Source organism: Styela clava, chromosome 9 (genome assembly GCF_964204865.1).
Source record: "Styela clava chromosome 9, kaStyClav1.hap1.2, whole genome shotgun sequence".
Classification (NCBI taxonomy): Eukaryota; Metazoa; Chordata; class Ascidiacea; order Stolidobranchia; family Styelidae; genus Styela; species Styela clava.
The window spans coordinates 14226455-14242750 of NC_135258.1; the positions used below are offsets into that span (position 1 = coordinate 14226455).

The 16296-nt window shown below is 31.0% G+C and overlaps 1 protein-coding gene across 1 annotated transcript in view; it reads left to right on the plus strand.

Moving 5' to 3' along the window:
* The first annotated feature begins 4395 nt into the window (after nucleotides 1-4395).
* LOC120339981 (uncharacterized) overlaps nucleotides 4396-16296 on the plus strand; it is a 28217-nt gene continuing 16316 nt past the window's right edge. The window contains exons 1-6 of the mRNA XM_039408233.2: nucleotides 4396-4640; nucleotides 7586-7630; nucleotides 10397-10525; nucleotides 11757-11792; nucleotides 13278-13396; nucleotides 14831-14979. Coding sequence (XP_039264167.2) covers nucleotides 4538-4640; nucleotides 7586-7630; nucleotides 10397-10525; nucleotides 11757-11792; nucleotides 13278-13396; nucleotides 14831-14979 — 581 coding nt within the window. The 5' untranslated portion in view covers nucleotides 4396-4537. The remainder of the gene's footprint in view (nucleotides 4641-7585; nucleotides 7631-10396; nucleotides 10526-11756; nucleotides 11793-13277; nucleotides 13397-14830; nucleotides 14980-16296) is intronic.

Sequence of the window (16296 nt, forward strand, 5' to 3'; positions counted from 1 at the left end):
CTATTTATAATCATATTCCTTTATAGGAGATTACATTGAGGTGTTTGATTAACATTTACCACTTGAAATCATGGATATTGAATGGGACACGTTGTTCTGAGTTCAGATATTAATTTTTTTTTATAGACTGCAATGCATATATATATTTCCACTTTCGAGAAGACATTTGTGGCACAAAGATATGCTTATATCAGTTAATAACGTATAGTAGACTTGCTAGCTGAGTTTGTTGAATTCTATGTGATTGCCGGAAGGAGACTCTTTGAGCATGACGCAAGCATAGAAAAATGGAATGTGCTTGAATTGACTGTGATGAAAAATGAAAACACATTTATGAATGTAATTTTTCATCTGGAACAAATTACGGCAGTCAAAAACAGATGAATTTGGGCTTGACGCTCTGGATATAAGTTTGTACATTCATGAATGTTGCATGAGAATCTTTCAGTTCTCTCATCTATATTCGAAAAGTGATGTTGGGTTATCTAGAAAATGTGTGACACTTTCAAAGGCAGCGTTTAAAATTTATTTTGTCATTGAAATCAGATTTTGGTTCAAACTAAGTATGAGTGAACTCTCTATAAAAATTGGAATTTATATGTAGAAATAACTTGTGGACTTCCCAAGATTTACCAATGGTTATTATTGATAGGGCTGGGAATTTGCTATCTCGTTTACATCTCAACTTGGTTTAACCTGTTGTAGGTTTTTTGTCCCTGATCATAAAAACGTTTTGGTTTACAGTATGCATGCTTTGATCTTTTTATAATCATATATTGGTTGTTTCTACATTTTTAGTTTTGATAATTTATTGAATATAGCAAGATTACCATTTTAAATATACATGCTGGCAATTGCTTTTTATTTTAAACTATAAGTTGCTTCATTGACGATAGGGATTCCCTGCAAAGTCATAGGTGGGATGTTTATTGCCTTATCTTATTTAATTTGAATCATAGTGATGCTTAGGTGTGTTATTGTACCAATTTCAATCAGAGTTTCAATTATTTTATTTGCTCAACCTTCTTACATTAGATGTCAACTGTGCAATTTTTATTGTTTAGTAAGTTTGCTCCATTCAAATCGTCATTCTGAATATCTGATAGATCGTCTTAACTGAAGATTCAAATAGAAATATTTATTCAAAAATACATGATGAAGATTTTTTGATGGCAGAATGCTCGAAATAATTTGTTAATTTTTTCGTTTATTTAGAATTTCTGCAGGATGTTTTGGGAGTTTTCATATTAAAATAGATTCATAAATGTCATATTTCTTTATCAATTTGAATATTTTTAAATACCAGGTATCTCTATCTATATATCAATTTTTTTTAAAAAAGAGTGCTCATTAAGCAAAAAAATATATTTTTCTCCATAAATAATATGAACTCATGTGTAGTTTCTATTGAGTTCAAATTTTTATCTTTATTAGTAGGATTAAAATAGGCATTGACGTCATAATATGGAATGAAATATCAACCTTTTTTGTATCAACATTTGTGACTAAAATAGTCATATCAAATAATCTTGACATTGATGGCTTGATACCTTGAAGATAAATTTGAATATTCTACAAATATTATGTACTCAGCTTTTGAAGATAAAAAATTGTATTAAAAAGGTGTTTGGTGAAATATATTCTGAATGAAAAAATTTAGTTTCTGTATAAATTATAAACCGCCAGATTGTCAAGATCTATAGTTTTCAGTAGTCTGACAGAAATATCTGCCAGTGCCTAGTTCGAGTCTAGTTTCTGAATAGGAGTATAAGTTAATATGGCAGCAATTGAATAGTGAAGTCTTATGCTGGGTTTTACACAAAATGCAGATACGCCATGTTTAAAACTAAGAAAAAGTAGCCAAACTAATGGGTCTGCTTATAATCGCATAACTCTGATTGCACTCAAACGAAATGACATTATGCTAACTTAATTCCAAGATCTACAACTCGAACCATGCTAACTTCTCACGATGAGAGCGTACGATTTGTAGGGTCGATTTATATGCAAATTTTTTTATAAATTCACCGTTTTAGGGTCATTTTTAGGGGGTTGGCGATATGCGTATTCGCAAAATTGACTTAGTTGTACAAGTGAATCAGATTTCAGCTTTGTTATTAATATCCCCACTTTGTCTATTATTGACAAAGTTTGACGTAGATTGACGTTTTATGTTTGACAGGATTCACATGAATAATATAGATTATACAGTTCTCACTTCTATATGAATCATTTTGAATCTAGTCCATTTCCCTGATCTAACTAGTCTATTGTATATCTGAAACACATTGCAAAGGAAGTGTGATGTGACGTTGTATGCGTTCTGATCCGGTAGTTTATAAATAACTCCTGTCAGTTTTATTCAATAGCATGCTAATCCCTTACGACCAATCATTTTATCTTATGTGTCGCACTCGCACACAGCTACTGCCGCATGGCTGCAGAATGCATTGAACTGACATGCTGTATATGAGTTGTGATACGTCAATATTTTGAATTCCATTCAGTATGGAACAATATATTGAGATAGGTATGTATAATAGAAATGGTTGTTTAATAAGTTATAAAAGGTAAATATTTTATTTTTGAATATATCAAACAAACAACTTTAAACGGAATTGTAAAATGTGGTTATAAAAAATGTTTCACATGTTGAACATAATTAGTTCATTATAACTTTATTTTATTATGAAGTCAGTTCTCAATATATCTTAATTAGGTTGATTTTATTTTAGTCAGTGTTTATTCAAGTTTTTTTTGGCTTCATTTAATTAACCTGTAAACTATAATATGGTATCAATAAATCTCTTTGAAAATTTTAAGATTTATGAACACCCTGTACATTTATTTAATTTATATAATTATTTATAGATTATCAGAAGTTGAATAAACCGATTACGTCAGATGTGAAATGCCTCAAAACATTGTTTTTTAAACTAAAAATTATACTGAAAATAATATGTTCACAACTTCAGTAATATTTATTTGGACATTTATTTCGTTATGAAAATTCTTTTATAACATAAATATGTCTCTTGACTCTCTTCTCATAAATAATATAAAATTTTGTGAATGAAAAATTAATAAAAATTAAGTTTTGGTGTTCTGGATTAAAATATTCAAAAATGTATTAAATGTCTAAATTAAAATTTTATCAAATAGAATAATATACGAAAGTTTTGATCTCAATTGTAGCCATCATCAATTATATACGATGGTAGTTGCCGGACATAATATTGTAATATACAGACTTGTTATTTCTATTGATCTGTACGAGTTCAATAACATTCTCAATAAGTTTCCCTCTGGAATAATTGCCAGTTGTAGAGATATTGGAGGTCATTCATTTACTGTCGGGAACAGTCGTATTGATAATCCAAAATTCAATGGAGGACTTTATATTTTGTAGTTTAAGTAGAATATGGTTGATGAAAATAATTGAGTTACTGAGAATCATGCTATATGTTACTCTCTCTCAAGCGAGTCAAGTCTACAAAATTAGAGTATGAGTAAGAAAATGAGATTCACTTTCTCATTTTTGGTTGTTTTTCTCCGTTACATGAATTACTAACAGTTTGTTTGTACTCAGTTGAATCTAAAAAATTTTTTAATTTTTTAAAAAAAATGTTCATATCTTAAAGTTTTGCTTTATTAGTAAAATTTAGCTACTTTTAAAGAAATGATGGAAAAAATGTGAAAAAAAATATTAGGCCTTACTAATGCCAATCAAAGCAATAAACAAATGTGTTCTCTATTTAAAACTGAGATAGTTTCAACTTGACTTATTTATGACAGTTTGGTGTTAGTTTCTATTCATATACAGTTGTTAACTTGTTATCTATTTTACTAGTCAATGTTTTCAAATTCTTTACCTGTCTGTCGTAACTTTCAAATAGTTACTGTACAGTATTTTATTTAGTTTGCAATATTAAAATAATATGTACCAGGAAATAATTTGGAATCGAAACAAATTAATCTGGAAAAAGCGTAGGCACGACCGTTTTCTACCTGTTTGCTGGTAAAAAATGAAATGCATTAATGAAGCTTATTCGTTATACTAACTCCTATCTGCTTTAATAAATCGCTTTATTTTTAATATTGGGATGTTTTCTCCAAATCAATTGGCTACTCTTCTATTCCATTACCTATTTTTCTTAATAATCATTCGCACAATTTATCTTCGAATGAGGCTCTAAATATGCAGCCACAAAACAAAATATGTAAGGAGGATTTTTTTTTATCAGCATCTTTCCAAATTACACCCTGGGTGGGGTGGTGCACTGGTGGGTATGAGATTTAAAACTAAAATCTTTCAACTGCAAGTCTACAACGCATCATAATTAGGTCCAGCTTTCTCACCATTTGGCCATCTAGCCACTCAAAGATAACAATAATTTCTCTGTTTTTACAGAATGCTGACTAACGAAATAATTACTTACCTACATTAGGAACTGAGATTTAGTTATGTAATTTGATATTATAACTCTTCAAGCTGGGAGGAAATGATCATGTGACGCACTTTCTTGATGTGCGGAAAATGCAAGAAGTCAGCGAACATACGAGTGGCATCTTACTTCCACTGAGTTTTGTTTCAGTGCCGTCGGCAGAAGATGGATTCGTATCATTACGTCAACAGTCTGGTAAGCATCTGGTAATTTTTACAATTATAGAAATGTATTTTTCATTTTTTTATACAACGCTTATTCATGGCACTCGTTCTGAACACTGATATCTAACGATGTGTAGGAAGATATTATTTACTGAAAGGATGGTATTCTTTACAGCAGGGGTCACCAACCTTTTCGAAGCCGAGGGCTACTTTCTAGGTACAGATTAAGCCGAGGGCTACCAGTTCAATGTACATTTCTAAAAAAGTCAGTTTGCTCAATTAAGCCTAAATTATTAATAATTACTGGTATTTAGTCTAGTAGAGACACTGATAAACTCTAGGATTAAAAAAAATGTTTTCAAATTGATTTTAAAGTCATCACTACTAAATATACTAGGAAACCAAAATATACCTGGGTTATTTACAAACACTCTGCACTCTACCCTCTGCCTAGGTTAAAATGGACTTAACAGTTGTACTATCAAATGGTACAGAGTGTTGTACTGCGGTGCGTAACTTGTTGTAACGCGACACTGTAACACTAAGCGAGACTTGCAGATCATCTGAAAGGCGTGTTCCGTGTTTGTTCCTGGTTGAAGTACACATGAAAAATTTTTGATTCACAAAGATAGGTTGAACGGTTCAACCAAACAATAGTCTCAATATTTACCCAATATTTGTCACCATCAGGGGCAGCCCTGTCTTTACGGCCGACCGGCAGCAAAATTTTACCTGCCATTGGTTTTCAATTTGCTGCCGCGATAACGGCAGCTCTCCATTGGTATGTGGCAGCTAAAAAGTATGTCGCCGTGGGGTTTGGCTTGGCCATAATGGGCCATGGTTCGGAAACACCGTCGTGGTTTTACGGCAGCTTTAGATGCCACAGAATACTTAAATCTGAACTCGAAAAAACGCGTATTAGTGGAAGGTGATAACTGTGTAATGTCATAATTGGAAGACTAAAATACCCCGTCACATTGCTGAGTTCAAATCAGGTTGATTGTTAAAATAATTAAAATAGTGCCATTCCCAGTTCCCATATATGTGTAATCAGTACAAGAATAGCATGACAAAAATTGATTGATGTAACTTATTATTTCGGAACAGACCTGCGGGCGACTCATGTGGTCTTCACGGGCGACTTGGTGCCCGCGGGCAACGGGTTGGTGACCCCTGCTTTACAGTGTTTTTTTTTTAAAAAAAATTATACGACCCCAATCCCTGTCGCTTTGAACAAGGCCCACCCATATCTAGCAATATGTAAGGATTCACTATTTATTGAATCGCAATCTTCCTAGTTTGGCATTGGCTATCTCATTCATTATACCCTGGGCAAGGTCATGGGCATGAGATTTGTGTCAATGCTTACGCTTGATTTCAGCTATCTCATATTACAGATCTTCACTTTTCGCTCTTTCTAGTAGTTAGTCAACGCTTTTTAATGTGTTGTAATAATTCCAGTATGCTAATAATTCTTATTGCCAGGAAAGGCTTTTTATTTCTGGCATTATTCTTCATGCTTCTTTCTGGTGACTGATAATCTATCTTTTGCCTCCGTTAAGCATTTCACATCTGCAAGAGTGATCGACAATTTGCTCATACGCAATGAAGTTTCATAGAATGTATTAAATGCTTTGTAGATATTTTATGTTTGTGACATCAATGGCGACCATGACCACGAAACACAATTTTAAATATATCTCAAACCTTGTGATCTTCAGTTGCTATTACTCCGAAAATATCCTATTCTTTGTCTTTTCAATAAAAATAAAACTCATTGCTATTTTCGGTATTTATTACGAATCAATTCCCTATTTATATCTCCCTAAATGCAATACACAAATGACTCCTATTTCAGTTTCTTGGTCGAAACTGTATTCATTGACGTACGCTAACAATGGATGCATCATTAAATTTGCGTATAATACGTTGTTGAACGTGAACAGCAGTCTACGTTTTTACTCATTGAAAAAATATTTAAAAAACTTGCTAGTCTCACTATTTCCATGTTCTCTAATTTATAAATGAAAATGCAACAAAATACCTGCCAGTCGCTCACAGATTGTCTACGCTGCTAATGCATTTTCTAATTGTACTGTATGTTTGTACCTTGGTGTGCTCCTGGCATACTCATAACATCTTACTGGATACTTAATGACGCTACTTAGTCGTTGGAAGGAAGCTATTAAACGCCTCGTTATGAGTAAGCGTTGTTAATAAGATATATCATTATCAAAAGTGGGCTCTGTATGGTTGCGACGCAAAATTATGTCTTGTACGTTTCTACGCAATTTAGGCTCATTTCAGTTATAAGGAGGATGTTGTCCAATGCTCAGTGTGAGGTTTTTATTCCAGCTGATAGCATGTGTTTTAATTTATGATTTGTATTTCGAACGTTATTTAGATTAAGCTAAGAATATTTAGAAAAAAATATGCCTCTTTATACAATTTATAGGTTTATTGTTATATCACGTTGCTTTATTTAAAAATACAGGTTGAATTTTTGTTACAAATACAATTTTTTTCCATATATTATGACATAATTTTGCACATTTCGGCAGTTTGAATAAATATGGAATTATCAAATATATAATAGGCTATACAGATGGAATGTTAAAATAATTTGAAGAATAGAATAAAATATCCTACTAGCCCATTGATTTAATTTTTTATCTGATGTTTTTAGTTGCAAAGTGCGCGACATTATCATTTGCTGCATTCCTATGTATATTAAGATAGGAACCCTTTTCTCATTAAATTAAATACTCTGTACGTTTGACTATCCGTACGCATAGTAAAGTAAAGAAGACCTTTAATAAAGTGTTATATATTCCTAGCGTCTCTTGAGCTGTATGTATGCCTTCAATTTTTTAAATTTTATTCATTTTTGCATCTAGAAATTTTTTTCATATATTTTTGAAAATATTATCTGAAGTGTCTTTGAATAAAATAAAATGGATTATGATTGTTTGACAGGATTAATAGGGGAAGATGAAACGCCAGCACAGACTTCGGAAAATTGTGAGTACCGCTTTCTTAATTACGATATTCAAAATCTCTCTTTTTCTTTGGTTAGAATTGTCATATTTAGAAATTTATTTTTGTTCATAATCCATTGACTGTCTCGCTCTCTTGATTCATATTTTTCCTTCTTTTTCTGGAAAGCAAAAGTGTTATTTTTGAAAATTTTTTGCCCAAGGCGCTCTTGGAATATTTTTCAATATGACTGTTTTAAGCTATAAATAACAGACTACACAAAAACTACTATATTAATGTACCATACTTCAATATCAGATTTTTCCATATCCTATCAGTTTTCTATTTTTTCCATCAATCATGTTAAATATAAAATTACACAACACAAAATTCCAAATGATATTTTGGCGTACTGGGAATAGTACTTGTTTTGTGTACATCATGATCATGCATAATGCATGTAGCATATGTTAGCATATATGAAATATGATCAAAGGGAATTATGCATGTATCCGTGTCTGCACAGTTTAATTGATTTTGAAATGTAAAATGATTCTTTATTAAGACTAATCATTTAAATACAGCTTTTGGAATGGGTAATATAAAAATATCGGTAGTGATATTTTGGATTTTGAAGATAAACGATAGTGTTTTTATTATTTTTATCGTGGTGCAAATTCCATTTACAGTGTTTTATATTTTATAGTCATTTTGATATTTGTATGTACCAATTTAAAATATTGAAATATTTATTCATATTTAAAAGGTAATAGGTCAGGGTGGGCAAATTATGGCCCGCAGGCCAGATTTGGCCCACGGAAGTGTTCCATCCAGTCCATTTATATCTGCTGAAATCAAGACTATAGTTTTTTTATATAAATTTACGTTGAAAATATGGATGAAAATAACGTTATAATAACCTCGATTGTTACTTTGTGCTTCTTATTATTCTATAATCGTTAGCCTAGCTGTTTTTTATTCATAGTTTTTCATATCGAGTTTTGAGCATCCGGCCCACTAACCAAGTCTATTATCTGTAACTGGCCCACTCAGAAAAGTAATTGCCAACCCCTGTAATAGGTGCTACCATGAGCCATAGATATTGCTTTTTTTCGCATTGATTCGTGTTTTTTACAAACTGCTGAACTGTTTGCAATGAAAACTGCAAACAAAAATTGTTTATCAACTTTTTTTAAATGTGCTGTGTTGTATTGAAATAGTGATATGTGACAAAAAAATGACAGTTTGAAATGCAAAAGTTGCCGACATATCAAACATACTAAAAATAGATTCTTATGCCTTCTGTTATGTAGAATTCACTGTCCCATATCTATTTTCTTGATCATATTGACTTAAATTATCTGGAGTTTTGCATTAATTCGTATTTACTTGTGCATCATCCATAGCTACTCTCAGATATGAATCTCCTTTAATTCTGAGTGAGTGCTGTTTACTGATAAATTTTGAATTAACCCAAGGCATGGATGAAATATGGTCTATGACTCTATGTCATACTAAAAGGAAAGTGCGGCATTAATTTCCGAATCAATGATCAATCTATGTGTACCATAGAGTGCCGTAACTTTAATAATTCATTGTGAACTTGAATGCTTTTCTTGTTTGCTTGATTGGCAATGATTCTTCACTATGCAAAAGTATTATTAATATCCTAACAATCTTTCCATCAATAGTTCGTATTGATTTCCATTTTCCATGAATATTTTTTCATGCAATTAACTCGACTGCTTTATACAGTATGGTTTACGACCTCGAAGAATGTAAAAGTTTGTGAAGTTTTCATCATGTCTTGCTAAGTCCAATCTTTGTAAAATTGTGATTCAAATATCATTCAATGCTCGAAAGTAAAGTCCGCACCGCTGTTGTTCACAACCGCACGTCGAGGAAATGATTATAGTTTGGACGTCAATATTCGACACCTGCGTTGTCTTACTCACTTTTAGATTTGCTTGCTACGTCATAATAAGCAAATCTTTGTCTTTTCTTGTTGGCCATAGTCTTGGAATTTGTCCATTGTTCATCCATTGTTTTTGAAGTTATTGAGAAACTGATGACGTATATTAGGTTCATTTAAGATTTAAGTTGTGAACTCTGAATAACACTTTACTGTGACACATTTGTAATATTTTTAAAATACAATTTGATTTGTTGGCAGTTATTATATGCAAAAAAGTGATCCCATATGAACTGTATGGTCTTTATTAAAAGTTGATACTGTAGAATAAAGTTGTTCCAAAATTACCTTACCTGATCAATGAATCATTAGAGACCTAAGAAAATTGTGAGGAGTAAAACATATTCTTATCCCTTTGATAAATAAAGCTGATATATATACACTAGGGGCATTAATTAATACTTCATATAAATTGATAAAATGCAAAATGAGTTTAACAACACAGCCTACAGAAAATTTTGTTTTGTGAAAGTAGTTCAATGGTTTGCGACCTTGCAATTATTTTAATAATTTTAACGAATCGATTTCATTACTTTTTTACAATAAAAATGAACATTTTTTCAGAATATATTTTCCTATGGAAGTGATGCCTTCTGATTACTATTATCTGATAACTTTTATTAGGAATACTGTTATTACTTTAAGATTAACCATGCACAAACGTTTTTACTGTCTCCCATTAAAGCCTATTCATTACTCTTACATGAATGCTAAACATAAAATAACAGAATGATAATAATAATTGTCCCATTTTTGATTGAAAAAAGCATAAATTGTGCTTTTAGTAAATGTGAAAGACGTAAGCTGAATTATTGTTTACTATCTTTGTTTTGTTGCAGGGCGCAGTAAAGCCATTCGACGGAAACTTTCCAAATTAAAAGAACTTGTTCTGTTTGTTGGAGGTCTCCCAAAAAACTTGGACAAATCGGATTACATAAAACGGTTGTCTTTGTTTTCTTCGAAAAGAGGTAAGTGTTTTTAAGAAAGTGATTGAAAACACTCAAATTTCTCAAATTTGTAGATTACTGTTATTTGCAACTTATTTTAATTTTCAATTTCAATTAATTTGAAAAAAATTGTCAGATGGCAAAATGATAATAAAGTCCTGACATAATTTGTATCAGTAAAATTAAGTATTCTCAAAAAAAAAATTTTGACTTTTACTATTCTAAAGTTGGGTGAAATAAAACTTGATTAGACATCTCAAGTAGGTTCCAAATTTCAGGCTCATTGTATTGTTTCCCCAATTCAATTCGGAATAAAATATAATTCAGTTCAAAAATTTTCATTCAAATCAGATCTTCATATATAGTAAATCAATACAAATTGAGTTCAGTTTTAGGTTATTTGATATTTTCTATCGGAAATGTCAATCGTGATTCAATCCATCCATAATAAATGAAACGTAATAAATTGCTTCTCGGAATAGTCATAGAAAGCATGTTATGGAAAGAGTGGGCGTTATGGGGTAATCTATGTGCGGTTGCCACAATAAGCCTAACCAATAGATTAATTTTATTCACATTATAATTTATAATGATATTTTTGTAAGAATAAACACATTTGTTACTATTTGTGTAATGATGGTAAATATTTGAGCACTATTTTTGTGCAATCCAAATATTTTGGTGACATTGTGTTACTGTTTGCGTTCTTTTTTAAAAATTGTATTTTCTCATAAAAAAATGATAAGTACACCAAACAATAGAATGTGTATTAGTCATATCATTTTACTAACCCTCGGTGCCGTCACATCTCTCAATAATCAGAATTCACGCTTCGATACGTGTTAATTGCGGATAAATGTGACTTCCACTTCACACTTTATTATTGTCATAGTGGGCCACTACTGAGAATAACTAATTCTTTGAAAGTAATGTCCTGCAAGTTGGATTCGCTCCCGAGAACTGACTCAGAGCCATTCAAAAAAATTAGCGACTGTGACTTTGACTAAAGGTCTGCATTATCAGATGACCAAATTTTAACCACAATGTCCACAAGTACTTGAGAAATTTTGACTTTAATTAGAACTATTAGAAATCTGAAACTTTAACTTCCAAGAAGTTTAAAAGTACAGCTGCGACTCTCAATTCCTATGGGCTTTGAAAATATGATTGAGACTTTATATCCCTTTCAGTAAATAAAATTCTTTTCAATATAAAATATTGTAATATATTTATATTTCTTTCTTATTATCAGAGGATGCCTGTATTGGACCAATATTTCCAGATCAAGGTAGAGTTCTTATTCTTAATTTTATTTTATATACAGTAGAATATATTTATTAATAATGCTAGATGAGTCCCTTTCTCAAAAATATTGATTGTTTTGAAAATTGTCAATGCAAGTTTGTTAGCTGATTAAATGAATTTGAAAATTGTAAGATGCAAATGTTTTATCAATTCAAATTGGATGCTCATCTCTCGGTACTCCCGTAGTGTGTGTACCAGGTTAGGGTTAGGCCATAATTATATTCCGATTTTCCTTATTTTAGTTCTATTGCATGTTCTGGGACTGTCTGTCTTAGCCAAGTGAATATACCCCCTGCCCGTAGGTTTCAGTTCCTTTACACAACTCGATGTAAAGTAGGTGAAAAAAAAAGTTACCTCCATATTGGTACACACACTTCTGGAGCGCCTATCTCTTTACTAGTCATTATACACACTCAAAATAAAGCTATATATAAACATTTTGTTCAATGGAAGTAGAAATCGAAATTCGTAATATCAAAAATTGTTCCATTTTCTTCGTATCAAACTGACTCACTTGTTTTCTACGTCCTTTTTTGTCGCACTGTAAACGTCAATCACTTTATAAATAGAATAAAGTTCAATAAAGGACTGATGATGTTAGTTAGTCATTGTTTTACATTATTATTATTAGAGTAAAAGTTAATTTTGTTGTAGAATAGTGGCAACCAGGATATATCACGGTTGTGACAAACTCATCATGTAATACTATTTGGCAATTGTTTGCGAAACGAATCTTTTTTACAAATATTGAAATTGCATTATGTGAAGTGCCTGCTTTTACCTAACAGCGTACTAGGGATAACAGTAATAGAATAGTCAGTCTGATAATACACTATTTATTACCATGATCTAGATTTTGAATTTTCTCAATTGTCCACTTCACAGCAAAATTATAGTCCAGCTTAAAATTTTATTATTGAGAATTTCAGGATTTCAAGACCACCACCTTGTAGAGCATGGCTCAAAATCCCAAAATATTGAAAATCGTAAATTTTTCAAAAATGTGACTTAGGCCCCTTCTGTTCTCATACTGCAAATCATGCTTAAATACTCATTTTTGCTCTTCGTAGTACTACGGTAATTTTATTTATCTGAAATCTGGCAAAAACTATTTTTATATATCAGGTCTTTTCTTACAATAAATACCTAGGCCAGTGGCTCTCAAATTTGGTGATCCGTGGTGCTCTTTTTCAAAAGACTTTCTAAAAATATCTAGTTTTGCTTTTAATTCATTTTTATCAGTTATTTTGCCGACCTCATAAATAATATGAAAGCTAACAACTGAAATTAAACGAAAAATGCATTTACAGTCAAAGAATTAAACAAATCATAGTTAATCTACTTCAAATTATTGTAGTCATCACAAATGGCTTTTGCTAGTGGCCCTCCGAATTTCATTGAGTATAGTCCTTTCAAATTCAGGTCTTTAATATTCAGTACTAACAACAAGGTATTTTTTTTTCTCTAGGATGTGTTTTCATCAGCTTTACAAGTGGAATGGCGGCGGCAGCAATGGTCCGATCACTGCATGAACGTAAAATCTTCGGGCGGATGCTGAATTTAATATTTCTACCCTTCATCAGCGTAGTAAGGATTCTTGTGTTTTTTATTGTTTGCTTTCTGATAAGTAGAATGTTTTCCTTAGTAGTAGTAATTTAGTATTTTTTTTATGGAGTTTAAATCTAAATAGCCACAATTTTTAAATTTTTTCACTTTCGACAAATTTTTTACTTATTGTATGATTACGTACATCTGCCGATTTAAATATGACAAATAAACTTCTGCAGTGCTAAAATTGAAATGAAATCCGGAAAATTTCAAATATTAGGCCTATATCATTTGGTAATTGAATCCATCCCACTATCTAATTTGAAATGTTCATTCTTCTTAATTTCAAATCAGTTTCTGAAAACGAATGCGATGGAAATTCTAACCAGAATTTAACATTTATGAAAAGCAGAAAGAGGCGTATTTCTTCATAACACGTAGGCTATATAAGTTTCTCTGAAGGTCATTTCGCTACAAATATCGAATTGCAAATGTCAGATTTGTTTGCCCAAAGATTTATTTTCACTTTTCACGTGGTATATTACTAATCTAACATAATATGAAGATTTCGTTAAAATTTCAAAAAATGTATTAAATTTTTATGAATTTTTTATCAATATTTGCGAACATAATCCACAAATATGTTGATGCTATTATTAGATGACATTATTAAGGTGTTGTCACTTGTCAGTACGCTAACGTCAATAATCCCGATGTTTACCATCGTAAGTCTCTTCATATTCAAAATGTCACGTCTTATAATTGTTATGCAAATTGGCTAGATTGGATAATGACGTAATGCAGTGTATACATGTTTCTTGAGGCATATTTAACAACATAGGTGATACATACACAAATATATTTTGGTAGAATTAAAAAGATCAAACATTACCATGAATTTCTCAAAAATTGAGAAAATTTATTTAACACTTCCGTTTGTGTATATTTGTACGCAAAGTTTCACTATTTTAGGACATTTAACACAAAATTTATGTTCTATTTAGGATATGTTCCATATGACCTGGGCTCTTTTTTGGGGGGTGTCGCCTTGTATAAATATTTGTTTATTTTTGTACTGTTATATAAATCCCATTGAGCAGAAAATGTATCAAGATAGGATGATCACATTTGCGAGATTATTTTTCATACGCTTATCATATTTAAATTAGTGATGTATTGATTTCAATTCATTGAGCAAAATAACAATGTTTACAAATCATTCATTGCATATAATATTTATAGGAATTGATTTTTTTGCTATTTACAATAAACATAAATTATTTATAATAAAAATTGGTAGATGGCTACTGTGTTATTTTCAAAGACTGTAAATTTTTTCTACATTATTTTATATATTTTCTCTTTACTTTTTTTAAATTTGAACAGAATTTTACGAATACTTTGAAATGTTTTTGGTTCATTTTTCATTGTTTTTCTTCAAAATTCCTAAATATATATTCCAACTTTTTTCAGCCCACTGGATCACCCACTTTCGATCCGTTATTGGTGTTTATCAATTCAAAAAGCGGTGGCGGACAAGGAAAACAGGTCTATGATATGATGAAGGGACAACTCAATAAAAATCAAGTTTTTCTTCTAGAAATGGGGGGACCCATGCCAGGGTATGTAAAAGTGTTATCTATTTTGGTTTGCACTTGGGGAAATTTACATGTATTTCTAAGAATCAGTTTTGCGAACTTAAAGAGTGTTATTATTGAAAAAAAGACGGTGTTTTCCTAAAGTTTTGTTTCGGATGCTTTGACTGATATATGAACCAATGTAAATAACCCAGGTGTACATTAAAGTATACTCAGATGGCAACTGCTAATTCTCTTTACTTTTCTTTAGCATTAGACCATGGCCATTTGTTTATCTCATTTGTATAATGATTAATATTATTAAATGGGAGTGTTAGTTTCTATTTAAACGAACTTAAAGGTGATTCAGTATTGATTTACAATGATGAAATTCGCCATCGTCGTCATTAGCATTGACAGTTCTCCCGAAATTTAAGTTATTTTTGGAAAATGAGGAAGTACTGACAATTTGTAATATGTTTATTTTTAATATACCTATGTTCGATACATTTAATCTCAACACAAGTTTATCAGACTTTGAAAAATGTTTCACTCTCTATCGGAGATGATATGTATATAATGATACTATATCATACATGGACAATGTATCATAGTAAACAAGCATTTTGAAGTTGTCAAATTAGGATATGACAGTTTTAAAAAATTGTTGCTTTCAACCTAACACATTTTAATTTAGTAAGGGAACAAATTTTAACAAAAGTTGCCACATGCTATGATTATCTGGCCATGGAAGTATTGTGTCTTCTTTCAGGAATATTTAATTTTTTCTATTTATAGATAAAACATGTCTTATTTACATTTCTCACAGAGATCATAATTGATATGAAATTTGTGAGATATAGTGTAGCGTTTACTAATTGGGAATGTATTATAAATAATATAAACATTACAGAAAGAATATTATAAATTTCAACATTTGAATATGAATTTTCTTTTATCTCCATACTTTATATATACACCGTATATATCTATCTGAATCTACTCTTCTTTTTGAAACTGGATTTTGTTTTCAATACTTAACAAACATATGCCAGAACTTTTTTGTTTTTCCATGAAAACATATGGTTCATCAATCTGTAGCTGATGACAGAATTAATATTATAAACTATTAATGTTCCATGGCTTATTTCTCTGGGCATTGATGAATTCTTGGAATGGAGTAATTTATAACAACTAATCATATGTTATACCAAAACATGAACACATGGAGCATAGATATACATATGCGCACCAAAATAACATGGGCCGAAATGATATACAGTGTGTTCAGAAAGGATTGAATTCAATTAAGTGAAAGAGCTTTTAATGTGCTTTGTGCGACTAAAGGTGGACATTACAAAT